At 40.1% G+C, this 11,623-nt stretch overlaps 7 protein-coding genes and 2 non-coding genes across 9 annotated transcripts; 4 read left to right on the top strand and 5 right to left on the bottom strand.

The window, feature by feature from the left end:
• The first annotated feature begins 557 nt into the window (after window positions 1–557).
• On the top strand, window positions 558–649 carry DI49_1939. Its single transcript is given in 2 exon segments — window positions 558–595; window positions 613–649. It is a non-coding gene; the product is annotated as a tRNA-Phe (tRNA).
• Window positions 650–968: 319 nt separating this feature from the next.
• On the bottom strand, window positions 969–1,331 carry CGR1 (Cgr1p; the record flags this gene model as incomplete). Its single annotated transcript, XM_018365096.1, has 1 exon — window positions 969–1,331. The coding sequence occupies one exon, from the start codon at window positions 1,329–1,331 to the stop codon at window positions 969–971; it is 363 nt and encodes a 120-aa protein (XP_018222196.1).
• A 438-nt stretch (window positions 1,332–1,769) lies between these two features.
• RPL30 (60S ribosomal eL30 domain-containing protein) lies at window positions 1,770–1,907 on the bottom strand (the record flags this gene model as incomplete). Its single annotated transcript, XM_018365095.1, has 1 exon — window positions 1,770–1,907. The coding sequence occupies one exon, from the start codon at window positions 1,905–1,907 to the stop codon at window positions 1,770–1,772; it is 138 nt and encodes a 45-aa protein (XP_018222195.1).
• A 1,518-nt stretch (window positions 1,908–3,425) lies between these two features.
• RPL24A (60S ribosomal protein eL24) lies at window positions 3,426–3,893 on the top strand (the record flags this gene model as incomplete). Its single annotated transcript, XM_018365094.1, has 1 exon — window positions 3,426–3,893. The coding sequence occupies one exon, from the start codon at window positions 3,426–3,428 to the stop codon at window positions 3,891–3,893; it is 468 nt and encodes a 155-aa protein (XP_018222194.1).
• A 666-nt stretch (window positions 3,894–4,559) lies between these two features.
• On the top strand, window positions 4,560–4,823 carry AGA2 (Aga2p; the record flags this gene model as incomplete). The annotated part of the gene is made up of 1 exon (XM_018365093.1): window positions 4,560–4,823. The coding sequence occupies one exon, from the start codon at window positions 4,560–4,562 to the stop codon at window positions 4,821–4,823; it is 264 nt and encodes an 87-aa protein (XP_018222193.1).
• Window positions 4,824–5,036: 213 nt separating this feature from the next.
• On the bottom strand, window positions 5,037–5,099 carry DI49_1934 (HOP2-like protein; the record flags this gene model as incomplete). Its single annotated transcript, XM_018365092.1, has 1 exon — window positions 5,037–5,099. One exon carries the CDS (start codon window positions 5,097–5,099, stop codon window positions 5,037–5,039), a length of 63 nt encoding a protein of 20 aa, XP_018222192.1.
• Window positions 5,100–6,087: 988 nt separating this feature from the next.
• Window positions 6,088–6,171, bottom strand: DI49_1933. Its single transcript has one exon. It is a non-coding gene; the product is annotated as a tRNA-Leu (tRNA).
• Window positions 6,172–7,122: 951 nt separating this feature from the next.
• On the top strand, window positions 7,123–8,658 carry MIG1 (transcription factor MIG1; the record flags this gene model as incomplete). The annotated part of the gene is made up of 1 exon (XM_018365091.1): window positions 7,123–8,658. One exon carries the CDS (start codon window positions 7,123–7,125, stop codon window positions 8,656–8,658), a length of 1,536 nt encoding a protein of 511 aa, XP_018222191.1.
• Window positions 8,659–8,846: 188 nt separating this feature from the next.
• VIR1 (Vir1p) lies at window positions 8,847–11,492 on the bottom strand (the record flags this gene model as incomplete). The annotated part of the gene is made up of 1 exon (XM_018365090.1): window positions 8,847–11,492. One exon carries the CDS (start codon window positions 11,490–11,492, stop codon window positions 8,847–8,849), a length of 2,646 nt encoding a protein of 881 aa, XP_018222190.1.
• Window positions 11,493–11,623: the final 131 nt, after the last annotated feature.

Below are 11,623 nucleotides of genomic sequence, written 5' to 3'. Positions count from 1 at the left end.
AACATTGGCATAAAAAAAAGAAAAAAAAAAAAGGAAGAGAAAAAGGTTTATAAACAGCATACTAGCACAGTATTAAAGTGTACACACTTGCTTCCTGCTCTTCCATACATACGGTATTATTCAGTTCACTTTCATATTTTCATTTACATCTATTATTTTAATTTGTATACTATAACAATTTTATTACGTTAGCATATTTCTCGGTTCTTTATGACCATTTCTGGCTGCCCTTCTACCCGACTTCTCAAGCTTAGAACAGAAGGGCAATATTATATATCCATGGCAACTTGTTTTCACATGCGGGTCTTCTCTATTCATTTGTGTTTGCAAAGACTACTATAGTTGATCTTCAGCAAGATGATCTATCAGATTCAAGGTAAGCTTGTGCTTACGCAATAGCCAAGAAGCGCAGCTTACAGCTGCGCCAATACAAAGCATTCACTATATCGACTAGCTCAATCTGCCATCTGTGACGGTTCAACAGTCGGACATACGTGATGTTGAACATTTATATTCGTGACATCCCACCTTGACCTTGGATATTTCATAAATTATAAGCGGATTTAGCTCAGTTGGGAGAGCGCCAGACTGAAGATAACACTTCGGTCAAGTAATCTGGAGGTCCTGTGTTCGATCCACAGAATTCGCATTTTTTTTTCTAATTTTCACATCTAGCTAATCTTTAAATTCAGTTATGCACTTCTCTTTTTTTGAGCACTTTGGTGTTTGACAAATCTGTAGGATTTGGCTGGTTTCAGTCTTTTCATGTCTCATATAATGGCAAGCCCATATATTCTCTTCCTGTTTTTCTTAAAGAAATATTTTTTAAAATAAACTACTATACAATTACTACTAAAAAAATTTGCCATTGGTGGTCATTGGTTAGTGCATCCTTGAGCCTTCTATTATGCTTTGTATCCTTTCTTTTATTGATTTATTGATATGAGTGTTGAAAAAAGGATCTTGATTTAACGTTCTTTCAACGCCTTGTTTCTCTTTTCTCTTCTTCTTAATCTCTCAACCTTCTTAGCGTGCATCTTAGCAGATAAACGCTCGTATCTTTCATTTTCTGCCTTCTTTTCTCTTCTTTCCCTTAAAGTGGTTATCTTAGTTTGACGTGCTTCTTCTTTTTCATCCTTTAAAGCCGTTAACCTTTCTTTGAACTGTTTATCCTCCAGTCTTTTTTGTTTTTTGAGCTCCCATGATGTCAACGTCTTATTCTTAACAACACTACTTTTGACCCTCAATGGCGCCTTTTCCACCTTCCAGACTTTCCCACTAACTAAAGTACCTTTTGCAGCCTTTGGTTTTTCTACTTTTTCATTGACCATTTTTCCCCGGTTATGCTTTCGTTTGTTTTAAGCACCAGGTTTTGATTGCTTATCTTTTAAAGTGACAAGCTTAATGGTAAACAGAATTTTGTTGACATTAACTCTCGTGTATTATTGCTAGATGAGTTTTTGAAAATTTTATCTCATCGCTTTTTCCAATTTCGGCGGAGGCGGATGAAAATTTACTGCAAAGATAAATAAGCAATAATGAAGAATATAAGGCTAAAAATTTGCAAGAAGTGGCACATGTGGCCATCAAGAGTATTATTCGGCTACGGATAATGCCTGTGAGCAAAATCGGACCTATCAGTGAGGAAGACAGTTGAGTGGAGTAAAACAAAATAAGGTTTTTAAATAGTCTAAAGATTATTTTATATATGAAAATAAACATATCAAACAATTATGCAGATAACACAAATGATTTGAAACTTACTCTATTTAAGCCAAAGTGGTCAAGATATCAGAGTCACCAGCTTCCAAAATAGAGACAACACCGACTCTGAATAACTTACCGACGGCAGTACCCAATTCGTTGTTACCACCTTGGAAGTAGTAGACCTTGGTCTTGGACAACATAGCGTAATATTCCAATTCAGACTYTCTCAAAACTGGAGTGTTAGCGGCAATGATGATCAACTTAGACTTACCTTGTCTCAAAGACTTGACAGTGGACTTGTAACCTAAGGTGTACTTACCAGACTTGATAACCAAAGCCAACTTTTGGTTGATAGATTCTTGGGATTTAACTGGGGCCTGTTAAAATTTAAAACGATGAAAAATAACGTAATAGATTGTTAGTAAAATTGTGTACGGAATACGACAAAAATTTTGCTTTCATTTTCGCATGATTGCCCATAGAGGTCTGTCCTAGATGTACGCACTTAGCACAAAGGGGTTCTCAACCAAAAGTTCCAAGAGGAAGTCTTGTCATCTGGTATGAAATCCGGCCTTTCTTTGTTTGCCGTTAAAGATGAAAGCAAAATAGTTATAAAATCATGTTATACTGACCATCTCTGCGTATATTAATTAATTGAATAAGCTGTAGGTTCTTAAACACTCCGGTCTGTTTGGTTTTTTTAAAAGAGTTAGATTAAAAATTAAGATTTCTGACAAATATCCAAATAATATTTAAAACTTGGACATTAAGTAGTTTGCTGAAAGTAGATGGAAGATACTGCCTAGAATGAATTCTCCCAGCGTGGTCGCGCTCAATCACTGGCGGAATTTGCCTTTCCTTCTCCAATGGGAAAAAAAACTGAAAAAAATGCGAAGCGGCCTTGCGAAAAAGTGGATATTTCTTCCTTTTTGTGATTTCCCTCCGTGCATTTCACTCTTAAACACCTATTCACCACATACTTATTACATGAGAATAGTTCGCTTTTTTCTTTGTCTGTTTGGAGTTTCCATTTTGAGCCCGCGAGCTGGTTTGCTTCACCGCGGTGGCGGGCTTAAGCGTGTTTTCTCTAGGCAGAGCTGGGCGGTGGGGCGGTCCGCCTGGCACGGGCAGAGATGGTGGCCGCATCGACGGACAGAGAGTTCTGTCCAGCAGTAAGACACTACCAACTTACTGTATGGTAATTTCAGCAGATAGTGCGTATATGAGAATGTGCACAAGATTAGTACTACTATTATTGGAAAGTTGAAGAAGACACCAAGACAATAACTTGAGAGGTATGTCCCCATATAATACGCAATCTGAAATAATGGCGACTCAGTGCTACATGACGTCGAAATGAGCAACATAAGAGATACTTCATTGAGCCGACCCAATTTTGAAAAAAATTGAGGTTTATCCTGATACAAATAAAGCCAATTATTGAGCGAGATATCCGATATTAAAGAGCTCATGGCGAAGGCGGAATTTTAGAACACGAATAAGAATTGGAATAAACATTACCAACTTGGAGAAAATCTGTAAACAGAGGAGGAAAAGTCTACGTTCACCAGTCGTACTATCCTGTCCGGCAACGTGACATTCGCGAATAGCAAAAGTACCATTATTTCTACCGACAAGATAACTATTACGTTGAACCGATTTACTAACATGAAATTTTTTCAAATATTTTTGAAAATACGTTTGATCATAGTGATAAAATGAAGGTTGAAATCGATTCCTTTTCAGGTAACAGAATCTACCCAGGTAGAGGTACCTTGTTTGTCCGTGGTGACTCCAAGATCTTCAGATTCCAAAACTCCAAATCTGCTTCTTTGTTCAAGCAAAGAAAGAACCCAAGAAGAATCGCTTGGACTGTCTTGTTCAGAAAGCACCACAAGAAAGGTATCACTGAAGAAGTTGCTAAGAAGAGATCTAGAAAGACCGTCAAGGCCCAAAGACCAATCACTGGTGCTTCTTTGGACTTGATCAAGGAAAGAAGAGCTTTGAAGCCAGAAGTTAGAAAGGCTAACAGAGACGAAAAATTGAAGGCTGACAAGGAAAAGAAGAAGGCTGACAAGGCTGCCAGAAAGGCTGAAAAGGCTAAGTCTGTTGGTACTCAAGGTTCCAAGTTCTCCAAGCAACAAGCTAAGGGTGCTTTCCAAAAGGTTGCTGCTACTTCTCGTTAAGATTTATGCTTGAACTTATTATGTACAATGAATATTTTTCTTTTAAATCATTTTTAAATATTTCGATTTAGTATTATTTTCTGTATAATTCATTCACGAGGTATAATTTACTATCTATCTATCTATCGTTTTTGAGCGGATTCCACGGTGTGTTTGTTGTATTTTTGCAGGTGCAAGCTGTATCACGAGTCTTTTAGGTATTAGGTAGCTCGAGAAAAACATACTCGCAAGACTAGTCACCGCAGAGTATACATTGAGTGTGGAGGAATCTGTTTCGACATGCTGCGAGGATGCCGTTTGATGTTAAAACTTCACTGCTCTGCTGAATGCCTTTTTTTTTTTTTGGGAAGATGGAAAGACCTACTGAAACTGTGTAATTCCCGAATGCGGTAATTACACGCGGCTAACTTTGACATGCATAGGGCTCGACAGAGAAAAATTCACCACGCACCTACAACTTATCAAGGGGATTGTTTCATGCTGTTGGCCCCAATCACGTTTTAGCAGAACGACAAGAGTTGCATTTAAGTATGCGTATAAATACATATCCAAGGATGTGACGGATCAGATTTCCTTACTTTCCTGTCCTTCTTCTGTGTTCTTGTCCAGCTCTCGGCAATAGTGACACACGCTCAAATCCAAATATACTTATTTCCTGTACACAACATGCAATTCTCGCAGTATTTGTCGTTAATTTCCCTGTTGGTTCCAGCTTTAGCACAGGATGTGGCGGTTTCATGCGAACAAATTCCCTCTGCTAGCTTAGAGTCGACGCCATATTCTGTGTCAACCACTGCTATTCTTGCCAACGGGAAAGCAATGCAGGGTGTATTCGAATACTACAGATCGATAACTTATGTCAGTAGTTGCGGGTCTGTAGCCACTACAACAAAGAAAAACAGCCCTATAAATACGCAGTATGTCTTTTGATGTGCCTCCAAATTCCACTGTTCGTGACACTTATACACATTAAAGAAAAATTATTTACCTGTATGTAATTTAATTATAAGCATAATAATAAAAAAAGAAGAAAATTATGAGGGCTGAATCAGCAATAAAGCAAGCATATGTGGGGGGAGGCGTGGAAACTGTTCTTTCTTTCAAATGGTTTCGAATCCAATTTCTTCCTGTGTTAAGCTTTTGTTAGTATACTTCGCGAGTAAACAATAGAAATTCATTCCAGATACATACCAAAAATTCATCCATATTTTTTGGGCACACTGAGTCCTTTATTGTAGCAACTAGGTTTTTGCAGATCTTTGACCGTTTGGCGATTTCCTTCTGCAAAAGTGTGTCTCTAGAAATTATCTGTTTAACGATTTCATCGTTAGCCGGATTCCAATCGTTCTGTAGGCTTTCCAATTTTGACTCGATCTCTCTCAGTTCAGTTTCTTCTTTTTCGATGATACTTAAAAGTTCACCGTTTTCTGGTTCTTTAGTTACGGAGTCAAGAGCGTCTCTGGCGGTCGCTTTGTCTCTTTCTAATTCTATCAAATCATTTCTCAACTGCGACACTGTTTCGAAATCGAATTTAGAAAAGTCAATATCTTTGGGTAATTCCGGTTCCTGTTCGTTGCAAGAGTAGATTAAGATTTTGCCAAATGCCTTGGATACTATGCGCTTTTCGTTGACCAGGTTTTCTAATGCTTTGGCGGCGGTTGTCCTGCTTACTTTATTGTTCAGATTCTGGATTATATCATTAACGGCGTACGGCTTATACTGTGACACCAGATAGTCTTCTATTAATTGTTCAGCTGAAGCAAACGAAAAGGGGATGATGTTAGTAACGGCCAGTAAAAGAAGTAAAACTAAAGAAAAAAAGCGTGTACTTTACCCTCTGTGCCCTTTGCCTGGACGGTCTTCTCATTCGATTTCTTTTTGGGAGCCATTTTTGGGGAATATAGAGCAATTAGTGTATATCAACTTGGCTCCTGATTTATTATAGAGCCAGGTTTTAAGACAGCCTGTATCTTTTTCCGGTCGCGTGAAATGGTTGTTAACTAGAAGAACATTTAGCCGCCCAAGCAAACAAGTAAGCAAGAAAGGTGTTCTGTAGCTATGATGTATTTTACAGTAAACACTGTCAAGAGAAGGATCTCAAATCCAGATGAGCATCTACAAGTGCCTCGATAGAAGTTCGAGTTCCATTAGAAAGCATAGCAGCGTTGTCATTATGGCTGGCAAAAAAAAATAATGAAGGATGCGAGGTTCGAACTCGCGCGGACAACCGTCCAACAGATCTTAAGTCTGCCGCCTTAGACCACTCGGCCAACCCTCCGATTTCTATAATCTGCGTTTTTTGGCCCAGCTCTCACGCTTGGTAATATACAATCAACCCCACGCGCCCGCGTCCGCGTTGCGTGGGGGAGGGGAGGGGAGACAGTCAAGACCGCAGCGCAACCGGCCAAATACGAACGTAGTCGCGCCAGTAAAACAAAAAAAAAATGAACCAGCCAACTCCTTGTTTATTGTCTGCAAATGTGACGTGTGGAACATTGGCATCCGGGGTTGGCCAACTAACTGCTATCGCCTGTGTCTTTTTTTCGCAGCGGTCGAGATACCGCACAAAAAAGCGCTCCAGCTCCCTCAGGCTGGTACTAACATGCCTAAGCAAAAACTGGAGGGAGTGGATGATAAGAGTTTCCGACGCCAGTGCAGAATGGCAGCAGTGACACCCGATCGCGTCCGTAAAAATACAACACAGCCGGCCATGACGACAGACGCCCAGCGGGACCGTGTCGGTCCGGCCTGGCGGGAAACTCCGAGGCGGCATATTTCGTTTGCTTACTTGCCCAGCTTAGCTATCGTGATCAAGCACCTGGATGATTTTTGGCTCTTTGCCCATTTGTGCTGCTCCGCCTTTGTTTCAGCGAGAGAGCACTGCCCCCGACTTCGGGAAAATCTGGAGTGAGTAGTAGCGGAGGCCCTGCGGCGTTTTCCTCCGGAAAAACTTGCGAGCAGAAGAAGCAACAGCAAAATTTTACAACAGGCGGGACGAGGGAAAGTGGGGAAGAGCAAGCAGAAAAAAGAAAAGAAAATAGTGCTTCTCGGATAATCTATTTATTATATCTTTTCATCGCAGCATCCATTACCAAAGACGACGTGGAGTAACGCAATCCCGGCAAAGCTTTCGAACTTAAGAGGCCGTTTGACCATAGCCCCCTGTGATTATAGCTAGAGTAGAGTTCAGTGAACGTAACACAAGAGAATAGAATAGAAAAAGATAACTATGCAAAGTCCATATCCAGTGCCGCAGGTATCTAACGCTGACGATGGATCTTTGTTGAGGGACAACCAGAGCAAGTCCAAGACGACTGTGAAATCAGAGGCGCCCAGACCGCATGCTTGCCCCATATGTCAAAGAGCGTTCCATAGGCTGGAACACCAGACAAGACACATGAGGATTCACACTGGTGAGAAGCCCCACGCTTGTGACTTCCCCGGATGTGTGAAAAGATTCAGCAGAAGCGATGAACTAACAAGGCACAGAAGAATCCATACCAACTCTCATCCTCGGGGTAAAAGAGGCAGGAAGAAGAAGGTAGTCGGCTCGCCAACAAGTAGTGCCAGTTCCAGTGCCACCAGTATACCTGATTTGAATACGGCAAACTTCGCTCCATTACTGCCAAACCAGCAGCAACAGCTATCCCCCTCTGGTCCTATAGCGATTGCTCCGAAGGAGCATCCGAGTCGATCTTCCACCCGAAAGAGCAGAAGAACGAAATTCGAAATTGGTGAAATTGGCGGTGGTGGTGGTAATGACGCGTCTGTGATTACTTCTCCCAGCCCGCTAGCTAAGATACCCGTATCAGTAAAGCCTCCCCCTACGTTGACATTGAACAACATGAACTATCATACGACATCCGCTCCCTCTACCTCTTCCTCGTTGAATACTAGTCATAGTGGCAGTAGATTGAAGTTGAATGCGTTGTCCTCTTTACAAATGATGACTCCCATCGCCAACAGTTCCCCTAGAACCGTATTCATAGATACCCCTGAGCAGAAACAGCAGCAGCAACAGCAGCAGCAACAGCAACAAAACTCGCAGTCACAACGTTATTCAAACACTGTTATACTACCAAGGCCGCGATCCTTAACGGATTTCCAGGGACTGAACAATGGGAGCACAAACAGTAATGGGGGGTACAGAGCCCAAACCAGCCAAAGCTCCATACAGTTGAAGAGGCCAAACTCAGTATTGAGTCTGAACGACTTATTGATTGACCAAAGAAATTCAAATGAATCCGACTCCGATTTCACCACCGGCGGGGAAGATGAAGACGATGGTCTAAAGGATCCATCCAATTCCAGCATCGACAATCTCGACCAAGATTACTCTCAAGAACAATCAAGGAAAAAGTCCAAAACCTCCACACCCACGACAATGCTGAGTAGGTCGGCAAGTGGTACGAATCTGCATACTTTGGAATACGTAATGAACCAGAACCATTCCCATTCTGAATCTTCGTCGTCCGATTTCCAGAGAGAGTTGAGCAGCAGATTACTGAACGTTCAACAGCAGCAGCAAGAACAGCATTCATTGTTACAATTGCAAAACTCGTCGTTGTCCAGTCAAAATCAAATTGTGACCTCCAATAACTCTTTAAGTACTACACCTCTATTATTATCGCCAAGGATGAACATGATTAATACCGCCGTATCAATCCAACAGACGCCCAAATCGCTCTCAGATTCACAAACTCAAGAACCGGAAAGATTACCACCGCTAAGGAGTTTGCCATTACCTTTCCCACACACGGACTGATACACTGGCATATTTATGGAAGCGAGGTGATGATAGAAAGACAATAGATAAATTTTAACAATATTAATAATTAATAAATAATAATAATAATAATAATAATATATATTCTAATAATATCCAAGTTCAGTTAAAGATGTCTTCCCTTGGTTTAGATATGTATTTTGCCTGTTCGCCCCCCGCAGTGTCGATTAATCGTTATTGTTTTCAAAGTCATCTATATGTATTGATTGAGCCCTGCTATTGTTTTTAACTTTGTTGTGCCCCCCTAGAATGTAATTCTTACCAGTGTTCACCATTTTATTCTTGTTGGAGTTTTTGCTGGTCATAGAGCTTTTGAAATTTGCCATTGGCGATTCAATCCATAGATTGTTATTGTTGTTACTATTACTGTTCTTGTATGAAGTTGGTGTTGAAGGCGCAGTCGTCATGGCATCAGTGGTTCTAGTTAACGTAGTTGCCTGCCTCGTCATGTTGGTGTTTGTGGTACTGAATGAATTGTCTAGAGAATAACTGTCATTCATAGATCCAGATACTTGAGTACTGCTATCGTTGTTACCGCTACTATGTTCTTGTGAGAGAAGGCTACTTTTGTTGAACAAGTATCTATTAGAGGAAGATGGTGTTGTATTTTGTGGCTGCTGTTGCTGCTGTTGCTGCTGTTGCTGTTTATTAGTATTCGTATTAGCATTATTCGATGAGGACGGTACAAAGGAGTTGGAAGAATAAGCATCGTATTTTGATGATGGAGTGAAAGCCTCGATATTTTTCTGTGGAATTGGTTGTAATGATATAGGAAGTTCATTGGTGGAGACTGATGTCACCGTGGTTGGGGGCGTAGATATTACAATTTGCTCATCATCGGAGAAAAATCCTATCAGGTCAGACATTGTTAATTTTTTAGTTTCTATCTCAGGCTGGTCTTCATAGAAAAGGTTCTTAAAGAATGAATTATAAGCATGGGAACCATCATTCCATAATGTGATATAGTCTTTCAAAGCTTGTAAAGAGAGTTGATTTTTTAGACATAATCTTTGGTTCAAATTGTCATGGTTCTTCCCATCATTGATTTGATGGAAAAACAGATGATTTAGTAGATTGATGGAGATCTTTTGTAATACCAGGTCATCTAGAGAAATTTTAGTGATAAACTTGATTAGGTGGTATAGGGCCAAATTTTTTTCCTTAATGATCAAATTTTCGCACAATTTTAAAGAACTGAAAAAAATGAGTTGTGAAGACAAGTGTCTAACCGAGGATGATCCAATAAGATTTTCGTCTTCCTGTTCCTCTAATTTATCTTCTTGTTCTTGTTCTTGATCGTTTAACTGTTGAGCCAATAATAGTGAAGTGAATAGTGGAATGAGGTAGAGTTGCATGTACTGTTCTATCATTATATGGTTGTTTCCATCACTGATATTGTTGCTATGGTCCGGTGGTTGAGTTAATGCGTTAATATCCAAATCGTTATAGTCCCTTAAAAGCTTAGAAATTAAAAGGATTGTTAAGTTCAAACATCGTAACAAATCCCTCACGATCATAATTGAATCCGACTCGTGGCTCAAATCTTTGTCAAAAGTAAATAATGATTTTGAAATTGGTGGGATTGGTGGTAAAATGGAATCTTCGAACCAAAATGGAATTTGATAATTCGTTTGTTGGGATTGGAACCAGTCTTTTTTCTTATTGTTGTTGTTGTTGTTACTATTGTTGGTGACGTTTTTCTTGTTTGATTTATTGATTAATTGTGTAATATTGCCCGTGTTGATTAAGAATTTCGATAAAAGGAATTGAATAATATTTAAAGTGGAAGATAAACTTTGAGTGGAGCCCAAGTTTCCAAAGCTTGAATGCAGACAATGAGTGGGTACTAACATTAAATGATTTAATGCAATGTCAAGTAACAAAATCAAACGGTTCTCTTGTAGATAGTTCAACTCAGGGTGGTCGATAACTTCCATTAAGATTTGGAAATAAAAGGGTATATCGTTGTAATTAGTGCTGTGGTTATTGCTGTTTTCGATATCTGAGATTCCATTTTCCATTATTACTGCAATTGCAAGTTGATACAGTTTCGGATCAATCAAATTGGGGAAATGAGAAATTCTTTTCGAAATCTTATAGACAAAATAATGAGACGGTAAGGCTTTCAAAGATGATGACGATGATAATGAAGTGGTGATAATGAAGTCCATATGATAATCTTTTGTTATCCAATTAGAAATCTTTTCATCACCGTTGATTAATTTCGTTGTTGACGGATTATAGTTTTGCCACTGGGGTACCCAAATCTCAAGTAAAGTAGGTTTTAAGCTCAATTTGAAAAACTCGAACAAGTTTGGGGTAATCTCATCGAAATTCTGTACTATGGAAAGAAGCGACAACACGCCGAACTTTATCGGGTTCCTCTGGCTCGTGCTCGCAACTTCGTTATTATGATCCACTATAAATTCGTTCCACACGTCCAGGTTGTGCAGGATCAAAGGATGGAATTGCCTATGGATCGAAATGTATGCAAACAATACCGTTATAAGGTCCCATATAATGACGCCATTATTGCCAGCGGTAATGGCTGCTTGTAGAAGGGGCGAAAAAATGTCCAGTTTTTCTAGTTCTGTGTCAAACGCGTCTGCACCAGCAGCTGAAACCGGCAAATACTTGAACGAGTTTATCAGTTTGAACGCTATATCGGCAGGGTTGATTTCCTGATTGCTGTCAATGGAAGCTAATTTCTGGAACGCCTTTAAAATAGCCTGCGAAAGGGCATGAATGGTGTCTTGAGAGACCCGGAAAGTCGGCGTAGTCGTCAATGGTGCCTGGCTAGCACACTTCTGCATGATGGCGGTGAGGGTAGTTTGCTGTTGTTGCTGTTATTGTTTACTCTTCCTTCTCCCTCCAGTCTTCCCTAGGATCCTCCTTATATGAAACAGAAAAAACTGCCGCCGAGATCTAAGCAGAAAAAATACAA

This window comes from Saccharomyces eubayanus, chromosome VII (assembly GCF_001298625.1).
Source record: "Saccharomyces eubayanus strain FM1318 chromosome VII, whole genome shotgun sequence".
NCBI classification, from domain to species: Eukaryota; Fungi; Ascomycota; class Saccharomycetes; order Saccharomycetales; family Saccharomycetaceae; genus Saccharomyces; species Saccharomyces eubayanus.
Note: the sequence above shows the minus strand (reverse complement) of the source record. Positions and strands in the feature narration are given on the sequence as shown.